Source organism: Eremomyces bilateralis, assembly GCF_010015585.1.
Source record: "Eremomyces bilateralis CBS 781.70 unplaced genomic scaffold P152scaffold_3, whole genome shotgun sequence".
NCBI classification, from domain to species: domain Eukaryota; kingdom Fungi; phylum Ascomycota; class Dothideomycetes; order Eremomycetales; family Eremomycetaceae; genus Eremomyces; species Eremomyces bilateralis.
The window spans coordinates 203,463-221,697 of NW_022985069.1; the positions used below are offsets into that span (position 1 = coordinate 203,463).

At 54.1% G+C, this 18,235-nt stretch overlaps 6 protein-coding genes across 6 annotated transcripts; 3 read left to right on the forward strand and 3 right to left on the reverse strand.

The window, feature by feature from the left end:
• Positions 1-347: 347 nt before the first annotated feature.
• Positions 348-4,200, forward strand: P152DRAFT_183290 (uncharacterized protein). Its single transcript, XM_033674187.1, has 4 exons — positions 348-625; positions 692-916; positions 977-3,348; positions 3,400-4,200. Exons 1-4 carry the CDS (start codon positions 584-586, stop codon positions 4,058-4,060), a joined length of 3,300 nt encoding a protein of 1,099 aa, XP_033537002.1. The 5' UTR covers positions 348-583; the 3' UTR covers positions 4,061-4,200.
• Positions 4,201-4,832: 632 nt separating this feature from the next.
• Positions 4,833-7,192, forward strand: P152DRAFT_464252 (Pkinase-domain-containing protein; the record flags this gene model as incomplete). Its single annotated transcript, XM_033680551.1, has 4 exons — positions 4,833-4,865; positions 5,080-5,566; positions 5,629-6,221; positions 6,272-7,192. 4 exons carry the CDS (start codon positions 4,833-4,835, stop codon positions 7,190-7,192), a joined length of 2,034 nt encoding a protein of 677 aa, XP_033537003.1.
• A 637-nt stretch (positions 7,193-7,829) lies between these two features.
• P152DRAFT_183395 (FAD/NAD(P)-binding domain-containing protein) lies at positions 7,830-10,544 on the forward strand. Its single transcript, XM_033674189.1, has one exon. The coding sequence runs from the start codon at positions 7,967-7,969 to the stop codon at positions 10,403-10,405; it is 2,439 nt and encodes an 812-aa protein (XP_033537004.1). The 5' UTR covers positions 7,830-7,966; the 3' UTR covers positions 10,406-10,544.
• Positions 10,544-11,971, reverse strand: P152DRAFT_183423 (histidinol phosphate phosphatase H). Its single transcript, XM_033674190.1, has 2 exons — positions 11,526-11,971; positions 10,544-11,468 (listed from the first exon to the last, which is right to left on the reverse strand). Exons 1-2 carry the CDS (start codon positions 11,679-11,681, stop codon positions 10,683-10,685), a joined length of 942 nt encoding a protein of 313 aa, XP_033537005.1. The 5' UTR covers positions 11,682-11,971; the 3' UTR covers positions 10,544-10,682.
• Positions 11,972-12,262: 291 nt separating this feature from the next.
• Positions 12,263-14,106, reverse strand: P152DRAFT_470817 (uncharacterized protein; the record flags this gene model as incomplete). Its single annotated transcript, XM_033681009.1, has 2 exons — positions 12,263-13,556; positions 13,625-14,106. 2 exons carry the CDS (start codon positions 14,104-14,106, stop codon positions 12,263-12,265), a joined length of 1,776 nt encoding a protein of 591 aa, XP_033537006.1.
• Positions 14,107-14,309: 203 nt separating this feature from the next.
• Positions 14,310-17,354, reverse strand: P152DRAFT_429286 (uncharacterized protein; the record flags this gene model as incomplete). The annotated part of the gene is made up of 3 exons (XM_033677358.1): positions 14,310-15,259; positions 15,344-16,418; positions 16,488-17,354. The coding sequence occupies 3 exons, from the start codon at positions 17,352-17,354 to the stop codon at positions 14,595-14,597; spliced, it is 2,607 nt and encodes an 868-aa protein (XP_033537007.1). The 3' UTR covers positions 14,310-14,594.
• Between the last annotated feature and the right edge of the window lie 881 nt (positions 17,355-18,235).

Consider the following 18,235-nt stretch of genomic DNA (forward strand, 5'->3'; position numbering starts at 1 on the left):
ATGATACTGCGTTGTTTAACTTCGTGCTTATTACTGTTACATGGAGCAAGGGAAACAGCGACTGCGACATGCGACTGCCGCAGCGGGATGATTCTAATTTCCTATGGATGAAATGAATGCCGACGCTGGAGATTGGAGATTGGGGATTAGAGATTGGTTGCTCGGTTGCCCATGCGAACCGATGGCTGGGCTGTCTGCGCCAGCGTCACGTGGCTCGCGAGGCTTCAAGGCTGCAAGGCTACAGATTAACATCTTTCACGTGACTCACTGTCAGGCACTAAGGCATCTCGCTAAAATTCCTCCAAAAAGTGAAAAGGGTGAAGGAACGTGAAATGCAAAGTCTTGGCACCCGATCACTTCGCCAAGTTGCAAGGCGCACCCAAACCAAGTGAAATCACTCTCACTTTGACCTCTCACCTCTCACCTCACCCTCCCCTTCACCTTCTCCCATCTCTCTCTTCCCTCTTCCTCTCTTCCTTTCTTCATCTCTCAATCATACTTGCTCTCCGAGGCAATCTCTCAACTTGAGCATCGCACGAGAAACTTCGATTTTGAATGATCTCATCTGCTCCAGTTGCCCATCATGCCTCCTCCGTCCCATAGTCGGCCGGAAAATGTGCTCAAGGTATGTGATCATCATATCGTCCACAAATCCGCGTCGGACCTATTCCGATACTGATAATTCTCGCAGAGAGCGCAAGAACTCATCGGCGTCGGCCAGTCCCAGGCCGCGCTGTCCATTCTTCACGAACATGTCACCTCCAAACGCACGCGCAGCCAGCCCATCGCCTCGCTCGAGCCCGTCATGATTCTCTTCGTCGAGTTATGCGTGGAACTCCGACGCGGCAAACTCGCGAAGGATGGTCTGTACCAGTACAAGAACACCGCGCAGAACACGAACGTTGGCACCATCGAAGTAAGTCCCAGAAACTCACTCAACCCACGCCGGTCGATGCGCACATGCTGATGGCCACAGTTGGTGTTCAAAAAATTCATCGAGCTCGCCGAACACAAGGTCGCCGAAGCCCAGAAGAAAGCGGATGAAGTGCAATCCTCTCTGGAGTCCAGCGAGACCGCCGTTGAGGATCTCGAAGCCATCGAGACTCCCGAATCCATACTCCTGTCCACCGTGTCGGGCGAACAGTCTCGCGACCGCACCGATCGAGCCATTGTCACCCCGTGGTTGAAGTTCCTCTGGGAAACCTACCGAACCGTCCTGGACATCTTCAAGAACAATGCCAGGCTCGAAATCATGTATCAGGGCACGGCGCATCAGGCGTTCGCGTTCTGCTCCAAGTATGGACGAAAGACCGAGTTCCGCCGACTGTGCGAGCTGCTCCGCAACCATCTGCAAAACGCGGCCAAGTTCTCGTCGCAGATGAACGCCATCAATCTCAGCGACCCGGACACCCTCCAACGTCATTTGGATACCCGTTTCCAACAGCTCAACGTGGCCGTCGAGCTCGAGCTGTGGCAAGAAGCATTCCGCAGCGTCGAAGACATCCACAACCTCATGAACCTGAGCAAGCGACCCCCGAAGAACGTCATGATGGCGAACTATTTCGAGAAGCTCACCCGCATCTTCCTCGTCAGCGAGAACTACCTGTTCCACGCCGCTGCTTGGAGCCGCTACTTCAGCCTCATGCGTCAGTCGCAGGTGATGGTTGCATCCGGCCAAGGCCTCAAGAAAGACAACCCTGCAATTTCGGACGCCGATATGGTCCGCGGTGCTTCTTTCGTGCTGCTCTCCGCACTGGCAATTCCTGTCATCAGCACTTCTCGTTCTCGCGGGGCCCTCGTTGATGTTGATGAGGCCAAGAAGAACAAGAACACCCGTCTCACCAGCCTTCTGGGCATGTCCACCGCACCCACTCGCGCCGGACTTTTCAAGGATGCTCTCGCCAAGGGTCTTCTGAAGCGTTGTCGTCCTGAAATCCGGGAGCTGTACCGCATTCTCGAGGTCGATTTCCATCCCTTGTCGATCTGCAAGAAGATTTCCCCCATCCTAGCGCAGATTGGCAACGATCCTGAAATGGAGAAGTACGTTCTGCCGCTCCGACAAGTCATCCTCACGAGGCTCTTCCAACAACTTTCCCAAGTCTACGAGTCCGTTGAGCTCAGCTTCGTCCTCAATCTTGCCCAGTTCCCCGAGCCCTTCCAGGTCACCCGCCCCCAGGTCGAAAAATTCATCATGAACGGCTGCAAGAAGGGCGACTTGGCCATCCGCGTGGACCACGCCACTGGCGTTCTTACCTTCGATTCGGACGTCTTCTCTTCCGCCAAAGCCCTCCACCCCGGCGCTGCTGCTGGCTCTGCTGAGTCCGAGACGAGCTCGGTTCAGCGATTGCAGAGCACCCCGGCAGAGATTGTTCGCTCTCAGATCCGCCGTCTCGCCAAGTCCCTGTACGTCACGTGCCAATATGTCGACCCCAGCTTCAACGAAGCGCGACTCCGAGCGAAGGAAGCAGCGCACTCGCGTACCAAGGCTGGAGCGGAACAAGAGCATCGCGAGACACTGGCTCGCCGCGACGTCATCGAACGCAAGAAGCAAGCTGCATCCACGGCTTTGGCCTTGAAGGAGCAGGATCTTGCCGCCCAGAAACGCCGACGAGCTCAAGAACTGATGGCGGCTGAGCGAGAGCGACTCCAAAAGGAACTGGCGGATCGCAACGCGAAACGCCTGCAAGCTGAAAAGCAGAAGGTTCAGGAAGAAGAGGCCCAGCGTGCTTTGGAGGAACTCACCAAACTTGGCGGCAAGGGCATCGATTTGACTGGTGTGGATCTGAAGGACCTCAGCTCGGCCGAGATCCGCCAGATCAAGCTCCGTGCGTTGGAGAAGGAGAAGAACGAGCTGAGCGAGAAACTTCGCGTCACTGGCAAGCGGATCGACCATTTGGAGCGTGCCTTCCGCAAGGAAGAGGTCAAGCATCTGCCCGAAGATTACGAGCAGCAACTTAAACGCGACCTGGCCGCATACGAGAAGGCCAAGGTGGAGACTCTCCGTGACTCGGAGGAGAAGCACAAGGAGGACGTCGCTCTGAAGCACCGCTTGAGCCGTCTTCTCCCCACCTACGAGACCTTCCGCGACGACATCCGCCAGCAACGACGCGCCGAGTTCGAGAGGCGCCGCAGGGAAGCGGAGAGGGAGCTGCAGAGGAAGATCGATGCACGCAAGAAGGAGCACAAGGATCGCAAGATCCGCGAGAAGCGCGAGCAGGAGGAGAGGGAGAGGATGGAGCGCGAAGAAGAGGAGAGGCAACAGCAGGAGGAAGAAGAACGCGCACGTGCCGAGGAAGAGCGTCGTGCCCAGCTGCTGGAGGAGAAGGCCGAGCGTGACGAGCAGAGGAAGTATGTTCCACACCTCTCTTTCAATTGGACCGTGTCATTAACGCGAATCAGGAAACTCGACGAGGTCGCTGCCCGACAACGCCAGCGTGAAGAGGAAGCCGAAGCCCGCCGTGCCGCCCAACGTGCCGGTCCCCGTGGTGCCGCCCCACCCGTTCGTGCCCCCGAGGTTGCCCCTCTCGCGGGCGCCGGCGGGCCACCCCGTCTCAACATCGCCCGCAAAGAAGGCCAACTCACCTGGCGAGAGAAGGAAGCTCTCCGAGCTGCCGGTGGTGCCGAAGCCGCCACTCCCGCCGAGACCGAAACCGCAGCGCCTGCGACCGAGACATCAACCGAAGAACACCTCGCGCCACGTCCCGGGAAATTCATGCCGCCTGCCCTTCGCGAAGGCGGTGCCCCCAGCGGCGGATGGCGAAGCCGCGAGGCCTCGCATCGCGGGGAGGGAAGCGGACGAGAGGAGAGCCCTGCCGCGGTGCCGCGCGGACGATTCCAGCCGCCTGGCGGACGAGAGGGCGCGACCGGACGCTGGCAACCGGCGGGTCGAAGGCCGGATATTGGGGAGAGGAGCGCCAGCGGACGTGGCGAGGGAATGGAGCGCAGCGGAAGCGGACGTGGGTTCAGTCGTGATCGGGGAGAGAGCCCACTTCCGCCTCCGAGCGGGGCGCCGGCGGAGGGGCGGTATCGACCGGGTGCGTTTAGGCAGCAGAGGGGCTAGGAGATGCAGAGGACGCGGTGCAGTTTCCCTACAGGCTCTCCGTAGGTGTTGATTATTTGGAGGCCAAGATGAAGAGGAAGGCCTTGCAGTTTCTACCCAGAGACGGATTATTCGTTGGTCTTGACGGCGGACGAGCCATGGCTCCCGTTTCCGCACGATATCAGGACCCGATGTTGCGGTGTTCCCCAAGACGCCGCTTTTATTAGGACAGGCGGATGTGCAGCTGCGCACTTTCATTTCGCTTCGTCGACTGTCTGTGCATAAAAAATTGAATTCTCTCTAGTATCCAGATTCTAATTTGTCCGATTGTCGATTTTCAATGCTTGATATGTGATGCTCGATTGTAGGAGGGTGAAAAGCACTGGGGAGATGGTGGTTCCAGGCACCAACTGCGTCTTCGACCATTGCGGCTTCAATCTCACCGGATCTCACCCACCCATTTTCCACCTCCGCCATATCCACTCAAGTCACAAGGTCAGCACAGCATGATCCTCCGTTTCGAAGCTTGACGCATTTTCCCGTCCGATTTCCACCCGTTCCATTCGTTCCCTCCGCCGTCTTTGTGTGTTCCATTTTGCTTTTGTTGGGGCCCTCGCCCATCTCGTGTTCGGCTCTCACCACCGAGAAATCGTCAGAGCTCCAGGTTCCTTGCACGGTTACCATCGATATCCTGACAGTGAAAATTATTGTTGCTGCTGCTGTTTTTCGGAGCGGATCTCATGCCTGCGATCCGAGGGTTAATTTGATTGCCGGGTAGTATACGAGAGATACAATGTCGCCGCCGAAATCTGGGAAGAGGGTCTTGGTGAGTTAGCCGTGCTTACCGCATTTCCAAGCAGGAATTGGGATGGATATCAATAGTGCTTCATGAAGAGCACACTGCTGACATTTGTGTTCTATAGCCATCGTCGTCAACTGATGAGTTCTCCGAGGCTCCACAGCCGCTCAGGCGGTCCAAGCGAGGGAAGCATGACGGAAACGAACCCGATGACACCAGCGCAATCCACACTCCCTATAAGAACGCAGCCCTCCCCTCGCCAGTGACCAACAAACGGTCGACATCCACCGACGATGCCGCCAGACACGACGGCACGGCTACCCCACCCAGCCAGCTGCTCACGAACAACGGCCTCGCCAGCCCCGAGCGCACGAAGCCCTCCGCCCACCACAGCGGCGCCTCCGTCGGCGCCGTTTCCTCCCCCCCGCAGGACACGCAGCCGTTCTCGCAGTTCATCTACCCGCCGAACGACCTGACCTATGAGGTGGCGGACGAGGAGTCCGAGGGGGTATGGGGGTATCTGGTGCCGGTGGACCGCACGTTCGGGGAGCCGTTGGTGCTGAGGCGGCGGGGGGCGTGTCCAATTGGGGGAACGCCGCTGGGTCACACGGATGGGAGGCAGAGGGTGGAGAGGGGGGCGTATCTGACGGAGGAGAAGGAGTTTGATAAGAAGAAGGTGGAAGGGGTGGCGAGTCGAGGGTATTTGATCGGGAGACACCCGGAATGCGGTGAGTAGACTACCTATGAAACGTGTCGGTGGGAGACAAGACTGACGCATTGAACCCCACAGATCGGATCATCGAAGGGCCCACGGTGTCGAACCGCCATTGCCTCATATTCAGCGAGAACAAAGGCGGCGGCGCAACCGCCGTGATCGAAGACCTGTCGACCAACGGTACGTACGTCAACGACACGCTGGTCGGCCGCAACAAACGCCGCGAGCTCAGCACCGGCGACGAGATCTCCATCGTCGAGGAGGCCCGCGCCATCTTCCGCTATCCCCGCAACCGTGAAACGAACCGCTTCCGCCAGCAGTATGCGATGCAGGAGCAATTGGGAAAGGGGCATTTTGCGACGGTATATTTGTGCGTGGAGCGGTCGTCAGGGATGCGATATGCGGTGAAGAAGTTCGAGAAGCGAAGGGGGCAGGGCGAGCGGAGTAAGGTCGAGGGGCTGCAGCAGGAGATTGCGGTGTTGATGGGCGTCAGTCATCCGGGTCTGCTGTGCTTGAAAGATACTTTCGATGAGGAGGACGGGGTTTATATCGTGTTGGAGCTCGCGCCAGAGGGGGAGCTGTTCAACTGGATCGTGATGAAGCAGAAGCTCACGGAGACCGAGGCGAGGAAGGTGTTCGTGCAGCTATTCCAGGGCCTCAAGTATTTGGTGAGTAAGGTAGCTTTTCAGTACGTTGCTAGAGTCTGACCCTGTGCTAGCACGACCGGAATATCGTCCATCGAGATATCAAGCCGGAGAACATCCTTCTCACTGATAAGAACCTGACCATCAAGGTCGCCGATTTCGGCTTGGCCAAGATCATTGGCGAGGAGTCCTTCACCACCACTCTCTGTGGAACTCCATCCTACGTCGCGCCCGAGATTCTCTCTCCAACCCCTCAACGACGCTATACGCGGGCGGTGGACATCTGGTCCGCCGGCGTCGTCCTCTACATTTGTCTCTGCGGTTTCCCCCCATTCAGCGATGAACTCTACAACCCGCAAAACCCCTACACCCTCGCGCAACAAATCCAGAAGGGCCGATTCGACTACCCCAGCCCCTACTGGGACACCGTCGGCGACGCGGCCCTCGACCTCATCGACCGCATGCTCACCGTCGACGTCTCCCGCCGCATCGACATCGACGGCTGCCTCGAACACCCCTGGACCACTGCCCAGCCCTTCGAGACCTGGGACTCCCAGGGCGCCTCGCAGGCCTCCCTCTCCTACTCCGGTAACAGCCAAGGCTTCCCCAAAAGCGCCGAATCTTTCGCCTCTCTCGGCTCCCTGACCTCCCGCGTCGGCCACCTCGGCTTCGAAAACCGCCGCCAGGTCGGCCGCGAACGCACGCTCCTCGCCGCCCTTAACGACGTCACGGTCAGCCATGTGATCGACGATCAGGCCGACGGGCGGAAGACGCCGATCAAGGTGTTTCAGAAGAACGCGGGGGGTTCAGGGGGGAAGGCAGGCGCGTTGCAGCAGAAGAAGCAGAGGGAGGCGAAGCCGGGCGCGGGGAGGGACCCGGCGGAATTCATGGGGTTGGGTGGCGCGGTGGATCAGACGTTGTATGAGGATGAGGAGGGGAGTCGGTACCCGGATTCACCGGCGACTATTGGCGCGATGAGGGGGGAGGGTCAGTGAGCGACTGGACAAAGTGTGGGATTCATCCGCGATTGCATCTTTGCGTGCAGCGGTTTTCATATCAGTGGGAACATCCTGGCCCGATATTGTGTATCTCGGTATACACACGGTCGTTTGGGAGTTTATACATTGTTGTCCCTGGGCGATTTCCAGGACACCTCAAAATCGGAGTAGTGGTTATATGGCGCTGGATCAGAATTTGCAAGCCGAATGGCTTTTGTGAGACTGGTCATCTCGTTCGGCGATGACTTTGACTCTCTACCACTGGCGAGGAGCTCAATCAATTCTCTAGATAGTAGTCTACTAGCTTCTCTAGCATGAGCATCGGAAAAATACCCCGTCATCGGAATGAGTAATGTTCGAAGCTTCTTTCGGACTTTCGATTTGTCACATCACACACTGAAATGACCAGAGTCTACAAGTTAACAGTACTACTTCAAGACTGAGGAACGTGGACATGTATGAGTTTGGGATGAACGGTCTGTCGACCAGCGTTCCTGCAACATAAGCCAATCGGAATAGTTCTAGTTATTAATGTAAAGAAGTAACTACTACTTTCCTAGGATTCTTGCAGCTCACCACTCCTATTTTAGCTGGATAGCATACAGGCACCATACCTGGATTGAGGAATTGCGTGCTTCGTTCGAGGTGCTCATCGCTGAGTCAGCATCGTGAACCTCCAGTATCGGGTACTTCGTCTTGACTTCGTACTACTTCGGTTTCTATGCCACTGGCAGGCAACTGAAATCTATCAGTGACTACACAAGATACGCCATGACAACACTCCCAGCGTCCGTAGCTATTGTTGGAGCCGGACCCGGCGGCCTCACCGCTGCGAAAGCCCTCCTCTCCCTTCCCAACCATGCATTTCGAGTCACCATCTTCGAGCGGCAGAGTCGCGTCGGCGGCATGTGGGCTTTATCACGGACGAGTAGCCTGAGCGAGGGCAAAGTGAGCAAGGAGATGATGACGAATTTAAGCCGCTTTACCGACGCGTTTTCCGACTTGGCCTGGGAAAATGTCGAGTTGGATTCCGATCAGACGAACGGTAAGCGGACCGGCCAGAAGGTCGAGCCTCCGATGTTTCCAAGAGCTTGGCAGGTAGGACGGTATTTGCAGGAGTACGCAAGGCGGTATGTCCCGGAGGAGGTGGTGAAGTTAAACTGCGAAGTAGTCAACGCCGACCGCGTTGATGAAGCGGGCTCGATGAAGTGGAGGGTCAGGTGGCAGCATCCGCATACAGATCCTATCACCGAGGATTCAGTCACGGTGGACGAATCCTGCGGGCTATTCGATTACCTGATCATCTCTTCGGGATTCTTTGACAAACCCAGACCTTTACTACTCAAGGACCACTTTCCAGCCAGTGGATACGACGCCAGTGTTGGGGACGTGAAGATAATCCATAGCACGGCTTTCCGCAGCCTGGAAAGCATCCTACCCAATGGAGTACCATCCTCTGGAAAAATCGTGGTTATAGGAGGGGGCATGTCTGGGGCTGAAGCTGCTGCAAATGCCGCCTTTTTCCTCTCAGATGCTGCATACTCATCTCCAACCACCTCCTCCAAAGCAGAGCTAAGGGAGTCGTTGGGCTCTCGTAATGGTATTCAAATCCACCATGTGGCCAGTAGGCCGTTCTACAACATGCCTAGATATCTCTCGGTCCCCCGACCGTCCTCTGAGAAGGCTTCAGAACAGGCCTTCCCATCCTTCTTACCAGTTGACCTCGTCTTCTATGATCTATCACGCCGACCTGGCAACACTATATCTGCGAATACGGGTCGAGTGCCGCCAGAGACGACGAAGTCCACGCACCGGTTCTTGCGGAGCTTCGTGGGCGATCAATCCGATCTGAGCCAGGCTCTTGTCGCAACTGAAGAAGAACTCGGGAAAGCAAGTTACGTTGCAATTTCGGATACATACGCTGAGTTCGTTCGGAGTGGGTTAATCGTTCCTTTGAGAGGGACGGTGACCCGCTTGGAAGAACAGAACATCGAGGATACGCGCACTAGCCTGTCCGCGTCGATCGTGGATGCCAATGGCACCAAGCCCCTAAATGACGTGGTGGCAGTCATTCACGCTACTGGGTTCCGTTGTCATTCAGCTCTGACATGGCTCGATCCGGCTGTCCTAGCGGACCTCGAGTACAGCAAAGACTCCGAACGCCTTCCCCTCTTCCTGCAAGACCACGCCGTGTACAATGACGTGGTTCCGAATCTCGGCTTTGTAGGGTTTTACGAAGGTCCTTTTTGGGGCGTCATGGAGATGCAAGCAAGGCTTCTCGCGGACCGTTTCCTGGCCTTGCAACAGGAGAAGGCGCCAAAGCCAGGCATGCTTGACCGGGCTGAGGAGCATGCCAAGTTTGAGGAGCTCAGAGCTTCGATTCACAAACAAGACAGGAATGTGCCGCAATTTTGGCAAGGGGATTATGTTGGTATCGTGGAGGATTATGCCCAGTTCATGGGAATCGAAAGAGAAGACGAGGGTTTCGGTCTGAATGGAGATCCAAGTCCATCTGTGCCAGCACGATTTACTACCAAAACTCCGACCACAGCATCGGACACCCAAGTCACACTTCAAAGTCTTCATAACATCCTCGATAGAGACCTAGGCTCACCTGGCTCGTCCAGCCGGTTCCTCTCCTGCGCACTTTTCCGCGCTTTACAAGGCGACTGGCTGATCCACCGCACTGTGACTTCCGCTTTACCTACCTTTCCTTCCGGCCTCCTTGAAGGCACCGCAACATTCTACCCTCGCTCACCCTCTTCGGCCGGCTATGCCGCTGAATATTTCTACGAAGAGAAGGGCACGTTACTTATGACCAACGGCTACGAAGTCCAAGCATCTCGACAGTACGCCTACCGCCTCAGCGACGGAGTGGGCCACCGCACCGATGTCGCCTATGGGGAGCTGGGCCCGGAAGCGGAACGCGGTAGCAGAGACGGTATTACGGCGTGGTTCGTCAAAGAGGACCGCAGTGTGGATTACCTGTTCCATCGCGTGCGTTTGGATGGTGCTCAGAAAGATTCACAGGCGTTCTGCAACGCAACAGGATCCCATCTCTGCGTGAAGGATACCTATGAGACCGAATACAAGTTCGAGTTCGATGGGGTGAACGTGAAGCGGTTCAACATCAAGTATCACGTCAGCGGGCCGAGTAAAGATTATACCCACGACACTTGGTTTCAGCGGGCGCAAAAGGAGGGAGCCTGATTTCGTCCGGGCTATGTTTTGCGCTTTCGTTGAGACCGCTCAATCCGCCGGAAGATGAAGGACCGCTCATCAAGACGTAATTCGCAGCGAGCCGGAAATGACGACATTTATGAATTGGTCCATAATGAAGAGGTGTATTTTGAAGAGCACAACCTTGGAATCTATAACACAATGTATTGAAACTCTATGAAAATTGCCAATTCCGGTCGTGGGACTGCACGCTAGCCAGAAAGCATAGGGCAAGGCCCAAAGCTACGGCAATATAAGCGGTAAAAGGTTATAAGGAGGTTTCTAGGAGGGCTTCCACTTCCGATAAAGGCACGCAATCCGTCTTCATATCAGATACGGTCGAGTCAGTCGTTACGACCTGAATTTCTCCCACGCCGGCCGCCTTCATCGCTCGGACAGCCTTAGGATAATTCAACCCAACTTGATCGATCCCGTGAGAGTCGTCCGAAAGCGTGAATCTCCCCTTCATCCGCAAATATTCTTGCATGATCTCGACACACGGATACGGCTCATCCATGCCTTTCCGCAATGCGCTAGAATTGACCTCCAAGATCAACCCGTTGTCCGCGGCGAATTGAAGATTCCGAATGACTTTGCTCCACACAGCACTTCCAAGAGCTCGAATGCTCCCATTGGGGTTGTTGCTGTACAGTCTAATTAGGTCAAAGTGGCCGACAACCGGCGGCTTGAGTCGCTGAAGGAGCTCATATTGTTCGTCGAAGAAGATGCAAAACAGATCTACGTCGGTTCCACCGCAGGCATCCCTTGCCTCGACGTAGAGTTCCTTGGAGAAATCAATTGGGATGGTTTTGACATGGTGGATAGAACCCATGTAGAAGTTGAAGTCTGATCGTTGAGACACGTCATCGTCGGAGCAGATCCCATAGTTGAGAATGTCTTCAACCAAGCCAACATAGTTGGGAGTGACGAATTCACTCTCGAAGCCAATCAGGATGCTGATCTTGTCTGCATACTTTTCCCGAAGTCGCAAGGCCTCTTTGAGATATGCCCTGAAGAGCTGGTGGAGGATGTCCCACGAATAATTTTCAGCAACCTTTCGAGCATCAGATCAGTGACTAAACATTAGAAAATGGCAGGCGTCGGTGCTAACCTCTTCAGCATACAAATGCTCGTTCGGCCGTGGGATATGTTCGGTTAAAGCAAAGGTCCGAAACCCTTTGTTTACGGCCTGCTGAATGACCTCTTCAAGAGTATTCTTGGCATGGGCGCAGAACTGCCCAGAATGACTATGATGTGAAAACGGCATTCTAGAGAGCGGTGAAAACAAATCTAGACAGTTTTAAGAAATGTAGAAGAGTCTGTATTCATCAGAAAGGAATTGAAATCACTTTAGACCATTTTGATGGAGTCTTGCTTTGTTGATCAATTGAGACCTGTGGTGACTGGAAATGATGGATAGTTACGGATAATGTTCGGTCGAGTATCCGCTCAATATGATAGCCTCGCTCCAACACATTTCGCCGGTGCATCCCCTTGAAGTGTCCGATTCTATGTCAGTTCCAACACTCCGAGATGCGTTTGTAATCTCTTCGTATTCTGGTTGCCAATGCATGTGCCTGCAGCCAGACAATCGCGGAATCGAATCTATTGAAAGGGTCAGATCCCCATTCAGGCACAGTGCTCCGACTGGCAATGTCAGTGTAATTGCACGACTATTTCGCTGGCCGGGTGGCAGAGAAGGTATTGATCTCGTATCTGTAATATAACTCTAGACGTAGTGACATGTCATACGAATCCGGCTGTGAATATTGAAAGCCATGGTCCAGGTCCTCCAGGACGTAGATTAGGGCTTCATCACGCTCCGGAACTCCTGGATAAAAACCTGGCTCAGTCCAGAAGCAACGTTGCGAACTTCACCAGTGCATTGTCTTTGGCCTCCTCGTTCCAGCTCTCCCGTGTGATTCGTGTAGGTCGAGCACACGATCGTGAGCACGATGTCCGTCGGAAAGGAACGAGAGCGGGGAACCGTCCTTCATTAACCAAAGGCTGGAAAGAGTACGCCACAATGTCTCCCAAGAAGAAGAATTCGAACCATTCGCTTCCGGGTTGGACGAAGAATTTGCCACAAGCGGAACAGTGGTGGTGGACCACGAGCGGTCGGCCGTCCAGTTTTGATTGTTTCGCGCATACGTCTGCAGTCGTAGAAACTTCAAATGCATTTTCCGGCCGCGTAGCTGCTCGTACAGTGTGTGCAGCAGCAGCTTGCAATCCACTTGCAAGCGGAGTAGGAAGGTCGAGGCCTTGGCATCCTAAAATCTCCCAAATCTCCGAGGCCGTACGCGGAGGGCAATCAGTGTAAAACTGGTCGAAACTGAGCAACTCACGCGAGATGCGGCGGAGGGATAATTCCCTCAGTGATGGCGCCCTGTGCTTCTGGGGTATCGTACTATTAGATGTTTCTCCTGATGCGGATTCTGCATCTATTTCCCACGGTTCCCTTAACAGCGAAAGTGGCGCCGGATCTGCTGTTGAGATTCCCGATGGCTGTATTTCTGTGGGTATTGAATCGACGTCCTGCTGATCGAAGTATAAAGGGGGTGATGCAGCAAGAAACGTCGGTGGATGCCTAGAGAAATCCTTGCTTCTCACTTGCTCAACTGACACTCCTTCCAAGGACTGGGTGACCCGACACAGCAATTTCATTGATAATGACATGTGCTCGGCCGTCAAGGTCTGACCCCGGTCTTTGGCTTGGCAGCCTTCCAGCTCGAGAAATGGATTCATTGAATAGTTGAATATCCGAAGTTTTCCATACAAGTTAAGAGCAGGCTCTTCCCAACCAGGGAGGGGTTGTTCCGCCTTGAAGAGGCTGAGCAGCTCAAATGGAAGCCATTTCAAGTTATTGCAAGAGACATTAAGCTCTTCTAGATTGTAAAGTTGGCCAATGGAATTCGGCAGTTCTTCGAGACGATTGTTGCGAAGGGAGAGTACCGTGAGATATTGGAGGTTAAGCATTCCGACTGGGAGGGACCGCAACCCATTATTGGCTAGAAATATATTGAGTCTCGGGGCAATCGACTCATAGCCGGGCGAAGGCGGTCTGTCCACCGTTTTGGGGTGCCGGATAACAGTCTCCAGTGGTTTGAATGTGGAAGAATGGAGCTCGCTCAAACCCAGCCGCCTACGAACAATTAGCTCCCTCCTGCTGAAAATAGGAAACTGCTTTCAAGGGTGCATGGCCAGACGTACGCAAGGTCAAATATTTCCTCATTCTTCTGAACAGCTTTCGATATCAACTCCCTGGCGCACAGCTCGGAGGCATCGTAGATGGACTCAGGGAGTGTAGGCTCCTCAGCATCGTTGTCTAGCTCGATTAGATCGGAGCTGCAATCCATCCATACGGCACTGTCAATTTTCCTCGACATCGATCGTTTCCTCTTGACAGCCTGATTCCATAGGCTCCGACCGTGGGCATCGTTCATCGGTTTGCTAGACTGCTGCCACCACGGACCATGAGACTGCCGCTTGACCCTTTCCACGGGATCATAGTCTTCTAACCCTATGTCTGGATTATCATCGCTGCTAAATATGGGTGGGTCGCTTGGGAGTGTGGTATCAAACGAGCGTTTGCGGGAGGAGCGTCGCGATAGGTTTGGTGGCCGTAGAAACGCGTCGGATCGGCTGGGCTCAAAGCGAGGCAGATCGTCATCGGATGCAGGTGCATCGGACATGATTAATAACCGATTAGAGAGTCAACAATATGGATAAACGAATGTGGCAATATGAGTAGAATAAGATTGAGGATGTCTGATTGACTGGTGTTGGGCAACTTGAGGTGGGAGCCTGGGAGGGGAGTTCAGTTGAGGTTACGCGTTGCGATTTAACGCGACACGACAGAGAGGAGCCCGCAAAATTAGTTATGGATTATTTGGTTGCCGCTAATTGCCGTAGTGTGCTCGGTATCGAAAACCGGAAAATTGAATTGTCACATCCACCCCCTGAGCAATAGTGTATAACTTTATATTGACATTCATAGTTCTGTTAACTAGCCGTTGCGAGAGCGACGTAGAACTTACAGTACAGATATCCGAAAAAATTATCTCACTCGCCTGGCGAACATTTTCCCCTGGACAGCCACCACGAACGACATTAGGGGAGGTCATCTAGGATAAATCACTCCCACGGTCTCGCACAGCATCACCGATTCGAAATCATAACTTCACACTAGCTCCTCCACAGATGATGGAATGGGAAAGGACCTTTTTGCCATACGCCATGCGGTTTCACTAAAGCTCGAAAACACCGTCCATGCCGGCGTGATGGCCTTGAACAGCTCCGCAAAGCTGCCAAGCAGTTGCGGACTATATGCCCGCGAAATGGGAAGCCCAGTTGGACTTCGATACTGGTTCAATTGATGATTCATAGGATCAGAATCAGACTGGATGCCCGCGAGCGCCCAGACCACGACCGCGGCATGATGAAGCGCGATGAGCGCCATGAGGTTGAACTGCGCGCGGACGGTCTCGTCCAGGGTAGATTCCTCGGATAGGAGACGCCAGATGGCGATGGCGTGGTCGAGGGCTTGGGTGGCGGATTCGGATTTGGCCCATTTGTAGGTGCGCTCGACGGAGGTTTGGTAGGCGGAGGACTGGTTGCCGCCGATTTCGTAGGAGAGGAGGTGGAGACTACGGATGTCGGCGCGGAGGCGCAGGAAGCTGAGGTGGTAAAGCAACCGGGCGGCGAGGAGGGTGCTGCGGGTGCGCATGTTGGGCTGTATGGGTTGATTGCTGGTGAACGATTGGTTCCATCGTGATAAGGCGCTGATAGTCCTGTTGAAGTCCTCGCGGAGGTTGCTCATCCGTCGAATCGTTTGTGTGAGCGACTCTTGGCTCGGAGGGGAGGAAGAGCTAGCAATTCTAGGAGGATGGTTCTTCATTGCGGAGCTGGTGTTCTTATTGATAAGATGACGAGGCTCCAGGGCAGAGGTACTGATTGGTGCCGATGTCAATGCTCGTGGTATCGAGATTAGGTCGTCAATGCCGGTCAATCGATGAGCCATGTCTGCATCGTGTGAAAATCTCCAAACGGACTCTTGAAGACCAACGAGAATCAAGCCGTTATCAGCAAAGTGAAGAGACGGAAGAGTCTCATCATACTCCATTGCAATCCGCACGAGGTCCGAGAAATATAGGCCGCTCGGGCGCCGTAATTGCCACAGCTGGCTGGTGCCTTGATCGTATTTGGAAGATCCACTGGTCCACGTATCGTCCGGACAGGGGAGTTCAAGATTGATTTCTTCTGATGAGAGCGTAGGCTTGGTGTCGAGCAAGATGCTTAAGAATATGTCAGCTCGTAAGATACCGAACGCCAGCCTCTTCTTGAGTTCCGAGCGTATCCATGCATCCGTTGGTAGCTCCGAGCATATGTAATTTTCTTCGCTGTTTCCGTCATAGGGCCGTTTTGTCCGGCGCGACTCGCTGAAGACATTCATCTTGCGAGCCCGAGCGATCAGGATACTTCCTAGGTGCTGCGCATTTGAGAATCCTTGCTTTTGACAGAAATATAACGATCCCACCATGGTCAATAACATGGATTGAAGAATCCAGTTCAAAGATTCGTCCTGATCCTCTTCCAAAGGTGCTGTGACCAAAGCTCGTCGCAGGGCGTCTTGCAAGTGCAGTCCGAAGATGTTCCCCGATCGCTCGCTGTACATGGCTCCAATGGAAGCCAGTGTCAAATATAGAACAGGTGGTGCAAGGTCGCACTTGAATCCGCGAACCCAGAATAGCGGCCAAAGAGCATGGAACCTTGTAAAGTAGAGCTTAACAAAGTGGTGCAAGAGATGAGGCATATCTGACTCTGCCAATATGGACTGGTTGATGCCAAATACCCCAGCCACCGTGGCCGACATTGAATTCCAGAATCGAGATCGTTTCTCCACGTTCCGCGATGCAGCTGTTGACGAATGATTGAAAGCAAAGGTGATCAGCTGCTCGATCGTAGATGCCCATTTCTCCACATTCCCGGGCTTGGACGGGATCCCCTGGGTTGGGGTTCCAAGTACAGGCTTTGGAAGTCGAGGGACAAAAGTAGGGGATGGTTGGTGGGATACACTAGGAAGAGAAGGGGAGAATGGAGTTTGACTTTCGTTGAGGGGCAGTGCTACCGGTAATAGGGATCGAGCCACGTGTGAGATATCGGTGATAGGAACAATTCTCTGAGAGGTCGCTCCCAGGCGGAATTGGGAGGGTCCAACGGCCAGAGAAAGGGCTTCTGGAGTTGGTTCCACAGGGTGCTCCAAATCAAGTAGGAGATTTGGCTGAGCATACAGGTCCTCATGGCGCCAAGGCCAGCCGGTCGGTTCCAACCAATTCCCTGAATGCCATATATCTTCCATGACAGCATCTAGGGAGTCGCTTGCGATTTCGAGCCTTTGCGTACTGGAAAGAAAGTCCGAACTCGAAGAGAAATCGGAACCTGACAGCTCCCAGGGTCCAATTGGAGAGGTGAGTTGATCTATGAGTGCTGAATTCGAGCTAGGAGTATCACTCCTTATCGTCCCTACCGGGCTGGTTTCAGAGCGGCCGACTGATATCTGCCTAGATTTCGACTCTTTTATGTAGTTCCTTCGACTTAAGCGTCCAGTCTCGCTATCGGGCTCGTACGAACACGGATGATCGGCGTTGAGACACGATGAGCATGGAGTGCCTCCGGAGCATTTTGCCTTGGCCTTTTTGCAGCGAGCGCAGGCTCGTTGACCCCGTCTTCGTCCATCTTCGGAGTCGTGGATCCGAGAATGCCTCTGGAGGAGGTCGCGCCGCCGGAAGTTCAAATGGCATATCGGACAGACATGATGGGGGCCGCCTTCGTGGTTATGTCGATGCCGGGTTAGAGAGTCGCGAGATTTGTACTTTTTACCACATGTCCCACAAACAAAGTTGTCTGCTCCAGAGAATGCTACTGACTCTGGTGGTGCCATTGAGGTCCGTTGTAAAAAATATTGTGCATGACTAAATGACGAGAAGCTTGAATTGAGTGCCAATGAGATGTAAAGAAAGGTTATGCTACGCGGATTTACGAACGCCTCTTGCGAAGTATCACCAGAGAGTTCGCAGATATCCACCAGCGCAATCGAATAAGTAGTATGTCAAATGTGTCTCCATTCACGATATGGTCCGGAGTGAATATTTTGTCTGGGAGATCCAGCTGGATCGTTCGTGGCGGATTTAATATGTGGCGCGACGCCTGCGAGCGGCATAGCAGACGCAGCTCTCCCTGGCAATGGCAACGAAACATTTGGCCGAAGACCGAAGCACTCTGCGCAATATCGGACTCCCATCCCGGCACCACGGAACCCCTCCATCAAGCCCGGACCCTCCGCCAAAATCAATGCTTTCATGGTATGAATGGAATGCTCCCTTTTCCAGACGAATCGGGTTCCGGCGAGAACGCGCGTACATCATCCGAACCAGTATATAGGGCTAGAAACGAACTAGGCGAGGGAAATTGGCAGACTTGCAAGCTCGAATTCGACCACGATACAAGGGTGCTCAGTAGCAAGTGGGAGGAATATAATAGCGTTGGTGTGTTGGATGATGGAACGTAACGGATGAAGGGAGAAGGAAGGGATTCCTTCTGTATCCCGATGGCGATATCACAACCCCACAGGGCGATAGCCATTACCCATATGGATCGCCTTAGCCCAAGTGAGGGCAATCAATGAACGTGACATCACGGGGTAAGATTTAACTGAACCTATTGCCGTCGTCGATGTTGATGTAGTACCATGTGGTAGTGGTGGCATTGCCAGTTGACGATGCGATCCAGGGAGGCCCCACACCCCACAGCCGAATAACTTCC

What these genes read in the sequence shown, in the direction of transcription:
- P152DRAFT_183395 (XM_033674189.1), top strand. Translation starts at nt 7,967, where the DNA reads ATGACAACACTCCCAGCGTCCGTAGCTATTGTTGGAGCCGGACCCGGC.
- P152DRAFT_183423 (XM_033674190.1), bottom strand. Translation starts at nt 11,681, where the DNA reads ATGCCGTTTTCACATCATAGTCATTCTGGGCAGTTCTGCGCCCATGCC. An exon ending in AGCATTTGTATGCTGAAGAG is followed by an intron (nt 11,469 to 11,525) that starts GTTAGCACCGAC and finishes GATGCTCGAAAG; the next exon opens with GTTGCTGAAAATTATTCGTG.
- P152DRAFT_183290 (XM_033674187.1), top strand. Translation starts at nt 584, where the DNA reads ATGCCTCCTCCGTCCCATAGTCGGCCGGAAAATGTGCTCAAG. An exon ending in GGCCGGAAAATGTGCTCAAG is followed by an intron (nt 626 to 691) that starts GTATGTGATCAT and finishes TAATTCTCGCAG; the next exon opens with AGAGCGCAAGAACTCATCGG. An exon ending in GAGCGTGACGAGCAGAGGAA is followed by an intron (nt 3,349 to 3,399) that starts GTATGTTCCACA and finishes AACGCGAATCAG; the next exon opens with GAAACTCGACGAGGTCGCTG.